Raw genomic sequence first — 13,875 nt, 5'->3', positions numbered from 1 at the left:
AAGCAGTCATCTTGCTGTCCATGTTGTCGCTGTTCTAGTCTTTCGATGGCATAGTGATACTCCATGATGTCTTTTAGCTACCTTGAACAAACGTGGAGAGAGGGAGAGACAGAGAGACGAACACGTGATTTGGAATCTCGGTGCGGAGAAGAAGGCAGCGTGGCTTCTCTCATCACCTTGCTTGTGCTCCTTTTATCCTCTCTCTCGCACACACCCGACCAACAGAAGGTCGTGAGAGAAGGAACGAGCTATTTCTTTGTCTCCATGACCATCTCTTGTGCATCTAAATAATTAAGGTTGTGCTGTGGGCAAAAGACAGAGAAATTAGAGGTTCAGAGTTCAATACGTGGGAAGCATCCATGCATACATCAGTGTGTCTTTCTTAACAAAACAATCTCAGTAATTCATTAATTATGCTAATCATGCACCTCATGTAGATCATTGATTATTAGCAAAGCTAGCTAGTCTGTGAATCAACAACCACATATGATCACCAATGATGGCATAGCATTCACACATTATGCACAAGAACACCATCATTTGCCCTGTACAAGGGTTTCTGAATTTAATGTAATAATCCTTTGCCTTTTTATGAATTTAATGTCTTGTATTCCCTTTGTCTTGATGATGGCAGCTAGCTTTTCTACCTTCGACCAGTGCAGCTCATCGATGTGCCGATAACTTTGACCACACCACAGCACCAGGCATGCGGTTGATGAACCTTCGACTCCTATCTTGATGCTCTGCTTCTCTAACATGTACTTTGAGGTGGCCCGGAAGTGGATTAGGCCAGCATGGGACATCCACCCTCTTTTGGCAGAGCTGCCAAGTCTTTTACGCTCTGTTTCAGCACCATGGTTCAGATCTTTCTCGTTCGAGTGTCAGTCTCAGACCATCATTCATAGCTTTCTCAATCATCGGATGATTTGTGCCATCTTTCCAACATGGCTACCGTATCATTCCTGTTAGGCCAAAAGCACCGATGCGGTCCTTTTTGTCTTCGAATGGAGTCACCGAGCTCTTAGTTTCTCTTATTTCCTGCGCCTTCATCAAGAGTGATCCCACCCGTGACGCTTGGATGCTTCAAGTATTTGCTAGATCTCAAAGTTATACCATCAAGAGTGATCCCGGTATAGAGTTTGCAGCGGAAAATTATGCAAGCTTCACGGCATGATTCCCATGTATCATACAAAACAAAAGTGTTCTTCGAAGCTCTTCCCAATCTGTTTAACACTGATAGGTTAGGAGGTGGCCATGATCCACCTGTGAATTGATCAAGAGCAGCATAAGCAACTGAAGCAGTGGCAATAATCGTATGCGTTGCCATGACAAGAAAAAGAAGTGTGATTGAATCATTGGCATTTCTTGACTTTGGAGCTAAACAGGCACTGAGTATGGATTTCATGTAAGACACATCGAAAGGCAAACCCACAGATTGAGGTTTACATAATTACAGAAAATTGTCTGACGTATCACCCTCAAATCTATCGATAAGATTTCTCACGACGACCATATAAACATGCAAACATCTCACTCGCGGTTTCACACAGAGAACCGCCTAGCCGTGAAGGCCTACTCATTGGATGATTTCCTTGCATCAATGCCCGAATTCCACCAGTAGGGTGTGGCAGGGCTGCTAGCCAGAGCCTTCACTCCCAATGGATTGTCCTTGCTCTGTTCATTCAATGAAGCCAAAAATATGCATAAAATAGGAAACAGAACACTAAAAAATTTCTTCAAGAAAAATTGGTACGTTACGGAGATGGATCCGCGTAATTGACGAAACCACTATGAAGAAGACATCCATGCAGATAAAATTATAATAACACTTCAAGAATTGAATGAACTTACAAAGACATATCGGTGCATGTTAGAAAAAGTATGAAGAAGATATATCCATGGATGCATAGTTTGTGGGAATTGAACTAAATAACGGACACAAAACAGACCGATGATTCTATCGTGGAAGTAGCCATTTCGGTAAGAAGAAACCTAGATCATATAGCATTCTTCATGTTAGAACTATGTGCTCGGACGCATGTAAAAAAATGTGTTGTGCAACCAGCTAGATGCACCACGTGGTATGCAGCAAAACTAGCATAATATTTACAATGACTTGTGGCTATGGATAATACTAAACCAATAGCAACAGTTCCTAGATCCACGATTAAGCTAATTTTCCACACAGGTATGAGTTTCTAGTTACAACATACGGCCCCTTATGTTCATAAGTCACCCACGCTTTGAGATCAGAGACTTATGAGGTCAGATCACAACCGACAGGTTGAATTGCTTTGATGATGATCATACATTAGAAAATTAATTGATTGTGAACAATGAATCGAGGAACATGAAGTTACCATTTGACAGGTTCCCGCCTGAACATTGCAAAAGGGGTAGTCCTGGGGGCAGCAGCTGTAATGGTCTTCGCAGCAGATAGCAGCTTCAGAAGGACAGCATCCCCAGGCATAGCAGTAGCGACCATTCTCATAGACGCAGCAGCAGGTGGTGCCTGACAGGCAGGCGTACTGACTATCACACGAAGTTGGTGGATTCACCGAAGATGGATGACAGGGTCCATGTTTTGGATCCTTCTTTGTGGGGTAAGATGGTAGCATAGCAATACCACACTTTCCAGCAGATGTGTTGACACTACGCTCCATCCTGATATATCCTGCCTCGCCCCAGTCCTCACCCCATGAGTTCCTCACAATCCAATAGTCTTTACCATGATCTGTCCCATAACCCACAATGACAGCACCATGATCCAGATCAGTCCCGCATCTTCCTGTGAACACCCCCTGGTACATGAGCAAAAAAATGTTGGAACGGTCAATAATCATATACCAAAAAAAAGATGGTTGTAAATGTGCACCAATCGGCTAAATGCAAACATTAACAAAGGCTACAGCTCTTTGAATTTCATAGAATCGACGAACCTTAATAGATAACATGAAACTATCAATTATCAGGTATCAGCTACAATCTCTTCTAACATGGGGGCATGCCTTGAGGAAGTTAAAACAAATATCATAATTAGATTTACATTGGATATACATCGGATTCCTATGCATGACATAGTTTTAAGGCTTTGTCCAAATCTCAAATGAGATTTCTTTTACCGTCACGATCTTCCGAGAAAGCAGTAGATCACATTTCTGATGCTTAATGGTCCTATTAAATAATATAATTCAAACACCAAAATTGTAACTTACAAGAGCACAGCTATGGTTAGAGAAAGAAGCAGCACATACCTCCAACCTAAGAAAGATAGCAACTGGGAGCCTCTCATCTATCTTCCACAAATAGAAAGTAACATAAAATGAATCGGGGTAAAGCAGTGTATCTGCCTCTTAGGTTTGTACAATGTTTTTCCTAATTTTGTATCAGTTGTGATAAGTTTGATGTATATGGCAAATTGCACATACAACTACATTTGTAGCATCTGACAAATATGTACATAGCAATCTGACTCAACCTCTTCCAATAAAAATGGAAGGTAATTTTCATTTGGGGTCAATAGAAGTTCGAATCGATCATTCAGCACTTATTGACAACATTGTTTAGACTATCACCATATAGGTTGTTGTTCATCATAATCCGCGACAATCTAAGAACAAGCTAATGGTTAAATCTCACACCAATAACCACTTAAATACCGGGTACTTACCGATCGGTACAGTTGGAATTCCCTGCTACCAGCCTCGATAGCAACACTGACTGGCTGATTAGCAACAGCCTTCAGTAGGGCCTTCTCATCATTAGTTGGGACATCTTCAAATCCATCGATAGAGACAGCCTTAGCATTTTTCTGCAACGAGGGCATAATCAACCAATCACCACCAATAGTAATAAACCTCTCTCTGTGCATCCATCATCCAAGTGACCATGACCAAGGCTGAGGAATATACCCTGAGCCAATTGCACTTGTCCTCATGACCCTTGTAGGGGTAGTCGTCCTCTGTGTCGATGCCACCATTGCTGATGATGAACGCAAAGGCATAGTCCACGATTCCACCGTTGCATCCCAGGTTGTAGGCTGTATCGCAGTCCACGAGCTCCTGCTCCGATAGCCTTATCAGATCTCCAGTAACAATCTTGTTTATGCCTTCGACCGCAGCAATGGTAGCGAATGCCCAGCCGCTTGCTTCGCCAACAATAACAAGTGCATCAATTTCCAGCTACCAGCTCATCGTTATGCTCAAAGAATGCACTCCCAAGAAATAGAACTTGTCAATACTAGCATTTACTGATTGTAGCCAATCGAAGCAGATAAAGATATGTGGATCCTATAGATCGAACGCTTCCATTTATACAATTGAAAACATTGCTAAACTCCAAATGTTATTGACCATACCTCAGTGTCAACGGGAGTTGGGAACCATAAGTCAACCACAAATCCAACATGAATAGGATCGTAATTCGACCGCGTGCGACAACCTTTCGAGGAGAGCAAAAGGAGACTAACCGCAGCGACCCTGGTCCTTGACGGCGGCGACGGCCCCCTCCGCCCTCCAATCGACAGAGGCCGGAAGCTCATCGCCGGCGTGGTGCACGTACCGGTGGCTCGCCACTCGATTCCGCCCGGCAGTGGCGGCGGGCCTGGTGGCGAGGTACGCCGCCCGGTACTCCTCGTTGGTGAGGTCGGCGAAGCGGTTGAGCCCGAGGTGGAACCCGCGCCCACCAGCTTCGGCGGCAGCGTTGTGGGCGTCCACGAACCGGAGGTTGTCCTTGAAGACCTCGAACCGCTTCTCCTTCTCCCCGACCGCGTCGTACGAGCGCCGGTGCTTCGCCATCCATTCCTCGTACAGCCGCCGCACATCCTCCTCGCTCCTTCGCAAGCCTCCTACCCGGCGCCTCGCCTCGTAGCTAACGATGGACGTGTCCAGCGCGGCGGCGGCGGCGGAGGCGGCAAGGCCAAGGAGGAGGAGGACGACGACAGCGACGAAAGGCTTCGAGATGACATCCATGACGCGAGATCTCGGGCACAGACAAGGCCGAAGCTTGGGTTTGCAAGCGTGGCTTTTTGGAATATAGAGAGTAAACGGATGACAGTTGTCTACTTCTTTATGTATTGGACTAATAAGGTGGAAGGAAGGAGGTATTTAATGGATCAATTATGGGAGGAGAGTTGAAGACAGATAGAGAACAACATGATCCAAGAGTTAGAAGAAAGTGGTGGCAAAAGAAAAATGAGAGATGCTTCATCTTTTTTTTCTTTTTGTAAATTTCATTTGTTTCATCAATATTTTACATTTGAATTAACATATTAGTTTATCTAGATAAATTTGGATCACAATACTTCAAAAAATTTTCATGTTGATGTGGGACTGAATTGAATATTACAATGCAGGATTTAGTATAATATGATTTGGAATCAGTCAGCTCTAATATGATAACATCAAGTGCCAAAGGATGGTCAGAAATATACTCTGATTTAAGAAAATAAGGAGTATCTCTTGGTCTAGACTTGTTATGGTATTATGAGTTAGGGATGCTTCACTCCCACCAAGGGAGGATAATATATTCATTTACTACCTTAAGAATACATGAAAATTATACTCTTATCTTATGTTAATCATCAACATCATTATATTTTATGCATATAAAGATACAAATATGAGTTATATATAGGGTGCTTTTTTAAAAAAAAAATCTTTTATGGTTTTATGAGTTATGGTTTTATGAAAAATATCATTTATCAATTACACACATAACATCTAGATCCTCAATTTTATCATAATCATCGCCTTCGAGAGAGAGGAAAGAGGTTGATAAGGGTGAATATGGTACAATGATCCTGAATACCAGGAGAAAGGCAATGGACGAGAGCATCAACCATAAGGGGCACGATCGACGGGGGATAGGATGATGGACCATGCAAGTGAAGAGGGAAGGGAAGCTCTTACCATGGTTTGTCTCCTTCTCCTAAACCTCTTTCCCTTTTCCTGAGATTGATGATCCGAGAGGAGAAAGAGGAGAACTTGACAATTATGAAGGCAATGGGAGATGAATGACTCAGTAACTTGTACCATTAGTTACTTAAAATAATAGTTATTCTAATCCCTATTATAACCCTCGTTTTTATCTCAATTACCTCAAAATTTAGCTCTAAAGTAATTAAAAAAATATATATTTTCATAATTAATTTACTGCCAATGGCAAGTAGATATAATAAAACCTTTAATTGATTTTAAGACTCTTATGATCATAAATAAATAAATAAATTACTTTTTTTCTTTCATATTTTCATATTTTTTTAGGAGATTTCTATTAACAATCATTTTTACTATTTATAATCTCATTTTATATTTTTTTATATCTCGAAAATACTCCTATGCTAATTGATGTGAATACCATCGTTATCGAATTTCGATCAACTCTTATAACCTCTCTTTACTTTATTTTTTCCTTTTTCTCGAGCGATGAACGTTATCTTTGTCCTTATTGTCGAGTAGCATATTATTTTTCGTTGAGCGATGAATAACTTACGAGATGACTTATGACATCAAGTGATGTGGAACAATAAAATGATATTAGTGTAGCTAGGGTTTGCTCATGAGTATAGTTGATCCATAGATGAAAGATGTGTGTGAAATAGGATATATTAAGTAATTAAAAGATTTTACTTAGTAAAATTAATTATATTTTATTATTATTATTTTAAGTGATTACCAATAGTAAAAGACTGAAGAGTAAAGGGGGCTTTGATGTAGGTTAATGCAGAGTGTATATTTGTATTTAGATTTATAGGTGTAAATATACTATTACTAAGATTTTTTTGAAGGAAAGATATATACAAACATATTTAATTCATACGACCAAACGAAGGGGTTGATAAAAAAAAAGGAAAAGAAGAAAAAGGACTTTGGAACGACCGAGCGAGCGAGCGAGACGATCGGTCGGCGACGATGATGGATCCATCGAGCGGCGGTGGAGGGGGCGAAGGAGGAGGGTCGTCGTTTCTGTCGGCGTGGGTCGCCGCCGCATCCCGGCGGCACCAGCACCTGCTCGACAAGGCCACGCCGCACGTGCGCCGGCGCTGGGCCTGGTTGGGCGTCCTGGCCCTCGTCTACACCGTCCGTGTCTGGATCGCTCAGGGCTTCTACATCGTCTCATACGCTCTCGGCATCTACCTCCTCAACCTCTTCATCGCCTTCCTCTCCCCCCAGGTCGACCCCGAGATCCACGAGGTCGTCGATGGTGGCCCCGGCCCTTCCCTGCCCACCCGCTCATCCGATGAGTTCCGCCCCTTCGTCCGGCGCCTCCCCGAATTCAAGTTCTGGTCAGTGCGGTTCCCCCATTCGATCTCTTTTTCCCCTTGTTTCTAATCACATTTTGAGCTCGCATTTTTATCTCGATTAATAACGCTGGAATTTTTATGTGAAAATAGAAGGGTATGATTTTGTTGACGTTATTTCTTGCTTTGACCAACTGTATCAATTCAAAAAAAAAAAAAAAAGGCTTTTTATCTAACTTTGCTGTGGATGTGAAGATACTTCTGAACCATGTATATGGTGGATAGACTACGCAAGGATTAAAGATAAGGCTCATGGTAGGATGTTTTGGGCAAAACGGGCCAATTCAACCTTAGATGTTGATGTTATCCTTCTTTCCGCAGATCTCATTAAGGACGTGCCCTATGCCACAATTAATCGGTGACAACGGGTAGCTTGTGAAGATATTGTGGATCTTCCCATAGGTCAAAAGTATTGTCCTTCTGATCCCTAGTATCACTTGACTGTGTTAGTAAATGAATATCTTGACAGATGGTGGACTGTCTTAACGAAGACAAAAGAAGATTCTGTGAGAAATTTCTCAACTGTGGAGTTATATATCATCTTAAATTGCACAACACGTTTTTTACCTCGATGCTAGCAACATCAATGGATCTAAACACTCTTTAGTGATCACGATGGTCGCTGATCTACCTAACTCCAATTGTCGTCAAGTACTGGTTAACAGAATATACTTGTCTTCGTTGTCCTGTTAATGAACAAGGAGTAGTTGATCAGTGGTCATTGTTTCTAGGAATTTTGTCTAGTCTCTTCAAGGGAATCATGAGAATGAGATTGAGCAAAAGAGATTATTGAATTTGGGTATTACAGGTTGGACTTACAGGTCTTGAGCATCAAGACATTAGAATCTAACCGAAAGCTAATCTCTTACATGTTTGTTGAGATGTCTTGTGGACGGTCATGACCTATTGTAAGTTCAACATAACAGGTGTGATTTTTCAAGGGAAATATACTTGGTTGTCAACTGATAGATGCTATATAGTGAAAATAGTTGTTTATGAGCTTGCTGATGTCAAGCATATTTGATCTTGTGATTTGTTTCATAACAAATGTCCTAAAGCAACCAAAACATTGATTTGATCTTTTCTTTGGCTTGAATGCCAAATGGATATCAAGAACTCTAAAATTGTCCAGATCAGTGCTCCACCTTCCTGCTATAAGTCAAACCTAACCAAGTTAGCTTGGCTTGATCAAGACTAATTATGTCATTTCTTAGTTTAGGGAAGCAAGAAGGATTTGCTGTTGACATGATATGAGCTATAAAAATGTTCCTGTAAGCGAAAGAGTTACACCATAGGCATGTGCATCCTGATAGTTGGCATGACACGGGAAAAATGCATAACATATGTGAATTCTGTAGTTGAAATTTTCTGTGTTTTTGCCTGTGATTGCTTTCTTTATTCTTCTTTCATAGCTTAGACGTATGGTTGTTTATCTAATTTGGAAAGACCATGCACTACATGTCCTGCTGGATTAGTTTTTTTTCACTCCATTAAAGATTTTGCTCCTACCATCAATATGTTTATCAACCTGCTTCTTCATGCTTAGGAATATATTTATTAGGGTTATTGGTGTTGGGTTGCTCTGGATATATTGGAATATAATAAGTTTGTAGCACTACTTGAGCTAAGCGGCAAAGTTCTGGATGCTTTAGGAACCACACAGATGCTATGTTTATACTGCAAATAGATACATGAACATGTGAAATGCAGGTTTTAAGATGACAAAATTGTGACGACTAAGAGAAAATGAAGGCATTGGATCACACGATTCAACTGTTCTCAAATGAAGAAAGGCAGCCATTAGTGTCTCATTAGAGAATGAGTACATTTTCCATCTTCTCAAGTCGTATGGGTGGGATTGGCATAGCATAGTACCTACTCCGGATGCTTTGGTGGCACTGTGGCACAACTAGCATATGCATACTACGGGTTGGACTTGTGACTTGCCAACTAGTGTGTCTCTTCTGAAGGTTGGAAGAGTTGCTCATCCAACAGTTTGGTAGCGGTCTTATCAGGAGCAGGAAAACATGGGTATCCTGCATCTGTAGCTATAATATTTTATTTGCTGTGATGCTCCTGAAATCCCAGTAACCTGCCATCACAGTAAATTTGTTTTGAATTCCTAGCTGTTTGTATTTATCTGATATAATATTATTTCTGCAAAATTGGATCACGCTGCTAGACCGCTGTGCGTCAGATGGTTTGCCTTATCTTTCATTCTTTTGCTCTTTCTTCATTTCTGTTTTTTCTCTATGAATATTTGTTTGCTGTGTAGAAATTGCAATTTGTTTTGTGGCATTGGTAACAATTTTGAGTTGCAGGTATTCCATTACAAAAGCTTTTTGCATTGCTTTCGTATTGACGTTCTTCAGTGTGTTTGATGTGCCTGTATTTTGGCCTATTCTGCTCTTCTACTGGTTCGTGCTGTTCACAGTTACAATGAAAAGACAGATTCTTCACATGATCAAATACAAATATGTTCCATTCACCTTCGGAAAGCAGGTATCCTAAATCTTCTTTCCAGTTAAAATATAATTTTCCTACTATTCTAGTGTCCTGACCACTGGTCTAACTTGTTGTTTTAGCGTTACACTAAGAAGAAAGAGGTCGTCTCCGACGATGCTAGTCTTCCTAGTAACTGAACCACATGTATGTGTTGAACTCCAAAGATGAAGAGGTCAAAGTGTTCATGCCAAATCATCTAAATGCTGGTAGCTTTCTATTGTTCAACCGAGTTGGGATAACCTGAGGTCGACGGAGCATTAGGCTCACACGACAGGGAGCGAGGTTTACAGAAACAGCAGCCGATGGCCTTTGTGACCTCCTCCACATTGTTTTACCTGTTGAAACACTAGCTGTATTTTACCTTTCGGCTAAGCATTAGGCTGATTTCGGATGACAATTCAGGGTGTGAAGATTAGCAAAACCAACACTTTTTATTCCTTCCATCATGTTGTGATATTTCTAAACGTTGCTGTTTGTTGGATAAGCAATGATGATATTTGCCATGCTGATAACCTACATATTTCTGATGACACACATTTGAGTTGTGTTTCCTAAAACTCTTGCTTCATTTTCTGAGTTATATTTCTGTGAATAGAACAGGATAGGGTTCTTATTTTCCAGAAAGAGGAAAAATCATTTACTTAAAAAAAACCAATTTTGTAATCCTGCTAACGAAAGTGTGGGCCACACTCATCCACCCCCTGAGGTTTCAGGGGTGACACAGTCCATGATCTGGAACGTAGTTGCGACCGTGATTGGTGGCGATCGTGAGCAAGATCACGAGGAGCACAATAGTCAACTGCGCTTGACCTCAAGAGTTTTCTCCCGCCCGCACTATCATCCTGTTAGAGTCTCAACCACATCAACATAGGATTTACTTTTATTTATTTATTTATAATGTTCCAAGGAAAAGGAGGTATTGCCATTGAGTCCACAATGATGCCTCCCTCGTCTCACACTTTTCCCCACACAGCTTTCGTCTTCTTCGTCTTCAAACAAAGGAATGCAGCAGCAGCAGCATTGGACCATGGACAATAAACATGAGTTACTACTGTTCGCTGCTTCTTCTTCTTCTTCTTCCTTTCACTGCATGCGGATGCTTAGGAAAACGCATTTAGTATAGTTTTCAGACACTGTTGCGTGACGTTTTCTCCATTGATTGATTGGGAATTTGCCCCCCCTTTTTTATATTTTGACTGATGGGATGACTCCTTGAGCTGAAAAGGGCAAACATATAGCTTCCTTTGAAGCAGATCCTTTTGCTGTTCGGCTGCTTTTTTATGTGTGGGATTTCTGGGTGTTGGCATCGAGAGTGAGAGGAGTGGTTTATGATATCCGTGTACTCTTCCCCATGCACAGCAGCCTGATCTTTATACTCTAGCGATTGGCAGAGTGCAGTGCTACCGCGCTCTAGAGGGGATTTTGAAATCACCAACAGGTCCTCCGATGCTTATCACCATCCCTTGGATTACCTATTTTTGTGTTAATTATGCATTCTTTTTTGATGATTAACGAATCATGTCATTTTTTTTGCTTTCTAATTTAAAAGAGAATCCCCGAGGTTTCTTTTCTGGAGATGACAACTGCTTTGTCTTCTTAACCTAGCAAATGGCCTCATTGGCTCCTTGACTCTGAGCCGTGGTGGTCCTTAGTTTAGCACCAAAGCTGATGGAGGAGGAGGGCATCTCGTTCCTTCGAACCAACAACACCCACTGTATCTCACAAGGTCGAAAGAAGACAGGCTTTTATTTACACTGTTCGAGTATTCCTTGGGAGTGTGTGAGGGTAGACTGCCAAAGATTTCACCTATATAAGAAGACCAAGTCACAGCGAGTTTCAAACTTCTCCACGGAAATAATGCTGTTGTGTGTCCCAAAAGAAGTAGAAAATGTCTGCTCAGCCTGCAGAGTAGACAAGAAAGAGACATCGAAGCAATAGTAAATGGAAGGACGAGAGAAAAGGCTGTCCGAAACCCCTGACCATTTCCTCAATTGAGACCTCTTCCCTTCACGATGCTTGCAGGAAAGGGACAGTAGAGAGGGAGGGAGTAGATAGAGATATATACCACCATACAACAAATCGACACAAAAGCGAGCGATGGAGTCGCGAGGAGGCGTTATCCCCGACTCCTATTCCCTCTTCTCCTTCTCGTCTTCCTGCTTGCTTCTGTAGTAGCTCTTTAGTTCGGCGAAGAAGAAAGGGAACAAACCATGGCTGTTTTGTCACTTTTCGACTCGCTCTACTGCCAAGAAGACAGCTTGGAGCTGGAGGAAGAGCGAACGGGACCGGTGCCGCCGGTTTTGGATGAGCTGGCGGCGGTGGCGGAAGAGGAGTGGGCTAACGTACTCTGCTTCTTGGCGGCCAAGGAAGAGGAGACCCGCCCCGAGCTGCCGGTTGACTGTGGCGGGGAAGACACGTACCTGCTGTCGGCAAGGAGGGAGGCAGTGGAGTGGGTGGCCCGCACCGCCGCGCGCCGCGCATTCTCCGTCCTCACGGCGATGCTCGCCGTAAACTACTTGGACCGGTGCTTCCTCCCCTCTGCCGCCGCCGGCGGGCTCCGTCTCCAAAAGGACAAGCCGTGGATGGGGCGGCTGGCGGCAGTGGCCTGCCTGTCCTTGGCGGCGAAGGTGGAGGAAACCAGTGTCCCCCTGCTTCTTGACCTGCAGGCGGCTGCGACGCCAGAGCCGGAAGAGAATAAGTACGTGTTCGAGGCCAAGACTATCCGGCGGATGGAGCTCCTGGTCCTCTCCACGCTCAGCTGGCGGATGAATCCCGTCACTCCACTCTCTTTCGTCCACCACCTTCTTCTTCGACTCTATCCCAAATATAAGAACGCCATCTCCACCACGACCGCCGCCCGTATCCGGGAGCTGGTCGGCGGATGCGAAACCATTCTCCTCTCCGTCATAGCTGGTGAGTGCTCATCAAAATGCGCTGCTTTCGCCTCAAAACCTTTTGTCTTTTTGGTTAACCTGACCTCGTCCATGGATTGGTTTACTGAAGACTGGAGATGGGTCCGGTATCCTGCATCCGCGTGGGCCGCTGCGGCGCTGCTCCACGCGGCTGACGGCGGTGGAGGCACTGCCGCCGCTTCTTCCGACTTCTACGAGACCCACCGCCTCGTTGCCTTCCTCGACGTTCCAAAGGTTGGTTCTGTGTCATTTATTGGCATGTTACTTATGCATTAATTGCTTCGTTGTCGTATATACTCTGCTAACATGTCAAAGTAATCTACAGGAAAAGGTGGAGGAGTGTTATCAGCTCATCATGGAATCGATGGTTCACGACGGTGGCATCACTGGCCAGAAGCGAAAGCATTGGACTTCGTCCTTGTCCCACTGCCACACTTGGCCAGCTAGTCCTGATGGGGTGGTCGGTTCCTGCTTCAGTTGCGAGAGCTCGTCGAGCGGTGGCGATTCCTGGACAATCTGCCCATCCTCGGTGTCATCTTCGCCGGAGATTCGTCCTTCCAAGAGGCCAAGTAGCACTGCCAACAAAACCAATGGAGACGAAGGAATCGTGGAGGAGGGTGTCCTCTTCGCTTTTGTTCCGATGTGACAAGCATGAACTGGTTACTGTGTTGGAAGACGGAGCTATTCTAAACGACTCCGGTGGCCGTGGGGCAGAAGAACGCTAGAGAGGAGGAAACATAGATTGGATGCCTTTGTTCATTCATCTGTTGTCTCTATCCTTTGGGTTAAGAAACTGCTACATTCTCCCAGCCGTTCATTGTAGTTGTTCTCCTATCACTTGTCGTCGATGCATGTTTACTCCTCATCCCCTGAAACCTATTTATATTTTGAGAAGTTAATCTCTCTCTCTCTCTCTCTCTGATATTAGGCAGTGTAGCAAACATTGATCGAGCTCTCAAGTTCTCGGCATTCTTCCTTGAAAGCTTATTGTAGAGGAAGAGACATGCAAACACATTGATGACCTGCCTGTTTGCACCGACCGGGCTATGAGTTTCTATTCTCTTTTGCATTCACCATTCTTGCTGATGCTCTTTTCTTTCCCTTTGCCTTTCTTCCACAGACTTAAAGTCCATTTTCTATATCATCTGAGTTAGAGAG

The 13,875-nt window shown here is 43.2% G+C and overlaps 3 protein-coding genes across 3 annotated transcripts; 2 read left to right on the top strand and 1 right to left on the bottom strand.

Annotated features, from left to right (window-relative positions):
* Window positions 1-1,326: 1,326 nt before the first annotated feature.
* On the bottom strand, window positions 1,327-5,075 carry LOC135610505 (oryzain alpha chain-like). The gene is made up of 5 exons (XM_065105087.1): window positions 4,469-5,075; window positions 3,912-4,147; window positions 3,671-3,811; window positions 2,361-2,801; window positions 1,327-1,674 (listed from the first exon to the last, which is right to left on the bottom strand). The coding sequence occupies exons 1-5, from the start codon at window positions 4,968-4,970 to the stop codon at window positions 1,573-1,575; spliced, it is 1,422 nt and encodes a 473-aa protein (XP_064961159.1). The 5' UTR covers window positions 4,971-5,075; the 3' UTR covers window positions 1,327-1,572.
* Window positions 5,076-6,830: 1,755 nt separating this feature from the next.
* On the top strand, window positions 6,831-10,323 carry LOC135610504 (protein RER1A-like). The gene is made up of 3 exons (XM_065105086.1): window positions 6,831-7,285; window positions 9,622-9,802; window positions 9,886-10,323. The coding sequence occupies exons 1-3, from the start codon at window positions 6,912-6,914 to the stop codon at window positions 9,940-9,942; spliced, it is 612 nt and encodes a 203-aa protein (XP_064961158.1). The 5' UTR covers window positions 6,831-6,911; the 3' UTR covers window positions 9,943-10,323.
* A 1,340-nt stretch (window positions 10,324-11,663) lies between these two features.
* Window positions 11,664-13,785, top strand: LOC135609160 (cyclin-D3-2-like). Its single transcript, XM_065102258.1, has 3 exons — window positions 11,664-12,718; window positions 12,809-12,951; window positions 13,043-13,785. Exons 1-3 carry the CDS (start codon window positions 12,016-12,018, stop codon window positions 13,361-13,363), a joined length of 1,167 nt encoding a protein of 388 aa, XP_064958330.1. The 5' UTR covers window positions 11,664-12,015; the 3' UTR covers window positions 13,364-13,785.
* Window positions 13,786-13,875: the final 90 nt, after the last annotated feature.

This window comes from Musa acuminata, chromosome BXJ2-4, assembly GCF_036884655.1.
Source record: "Musa acuminata AAA Group cultivar baxijiao chromosome BXJ2-4, Cavendish_Baxijiao_AAA, whole genome shotgun sequence".
Lineage (NCBI taxonomy): Eukaryota > Viridiplantae > Streptophyta > Magnoliopsida > Zingiberales > Musaceae > Musa > Musa acuminata.
The sequence above is the reverse complement of the archived record's forward strand: the minus strand, read 5'-3'. Positions and strand labels throughout refer to the sequence as shown.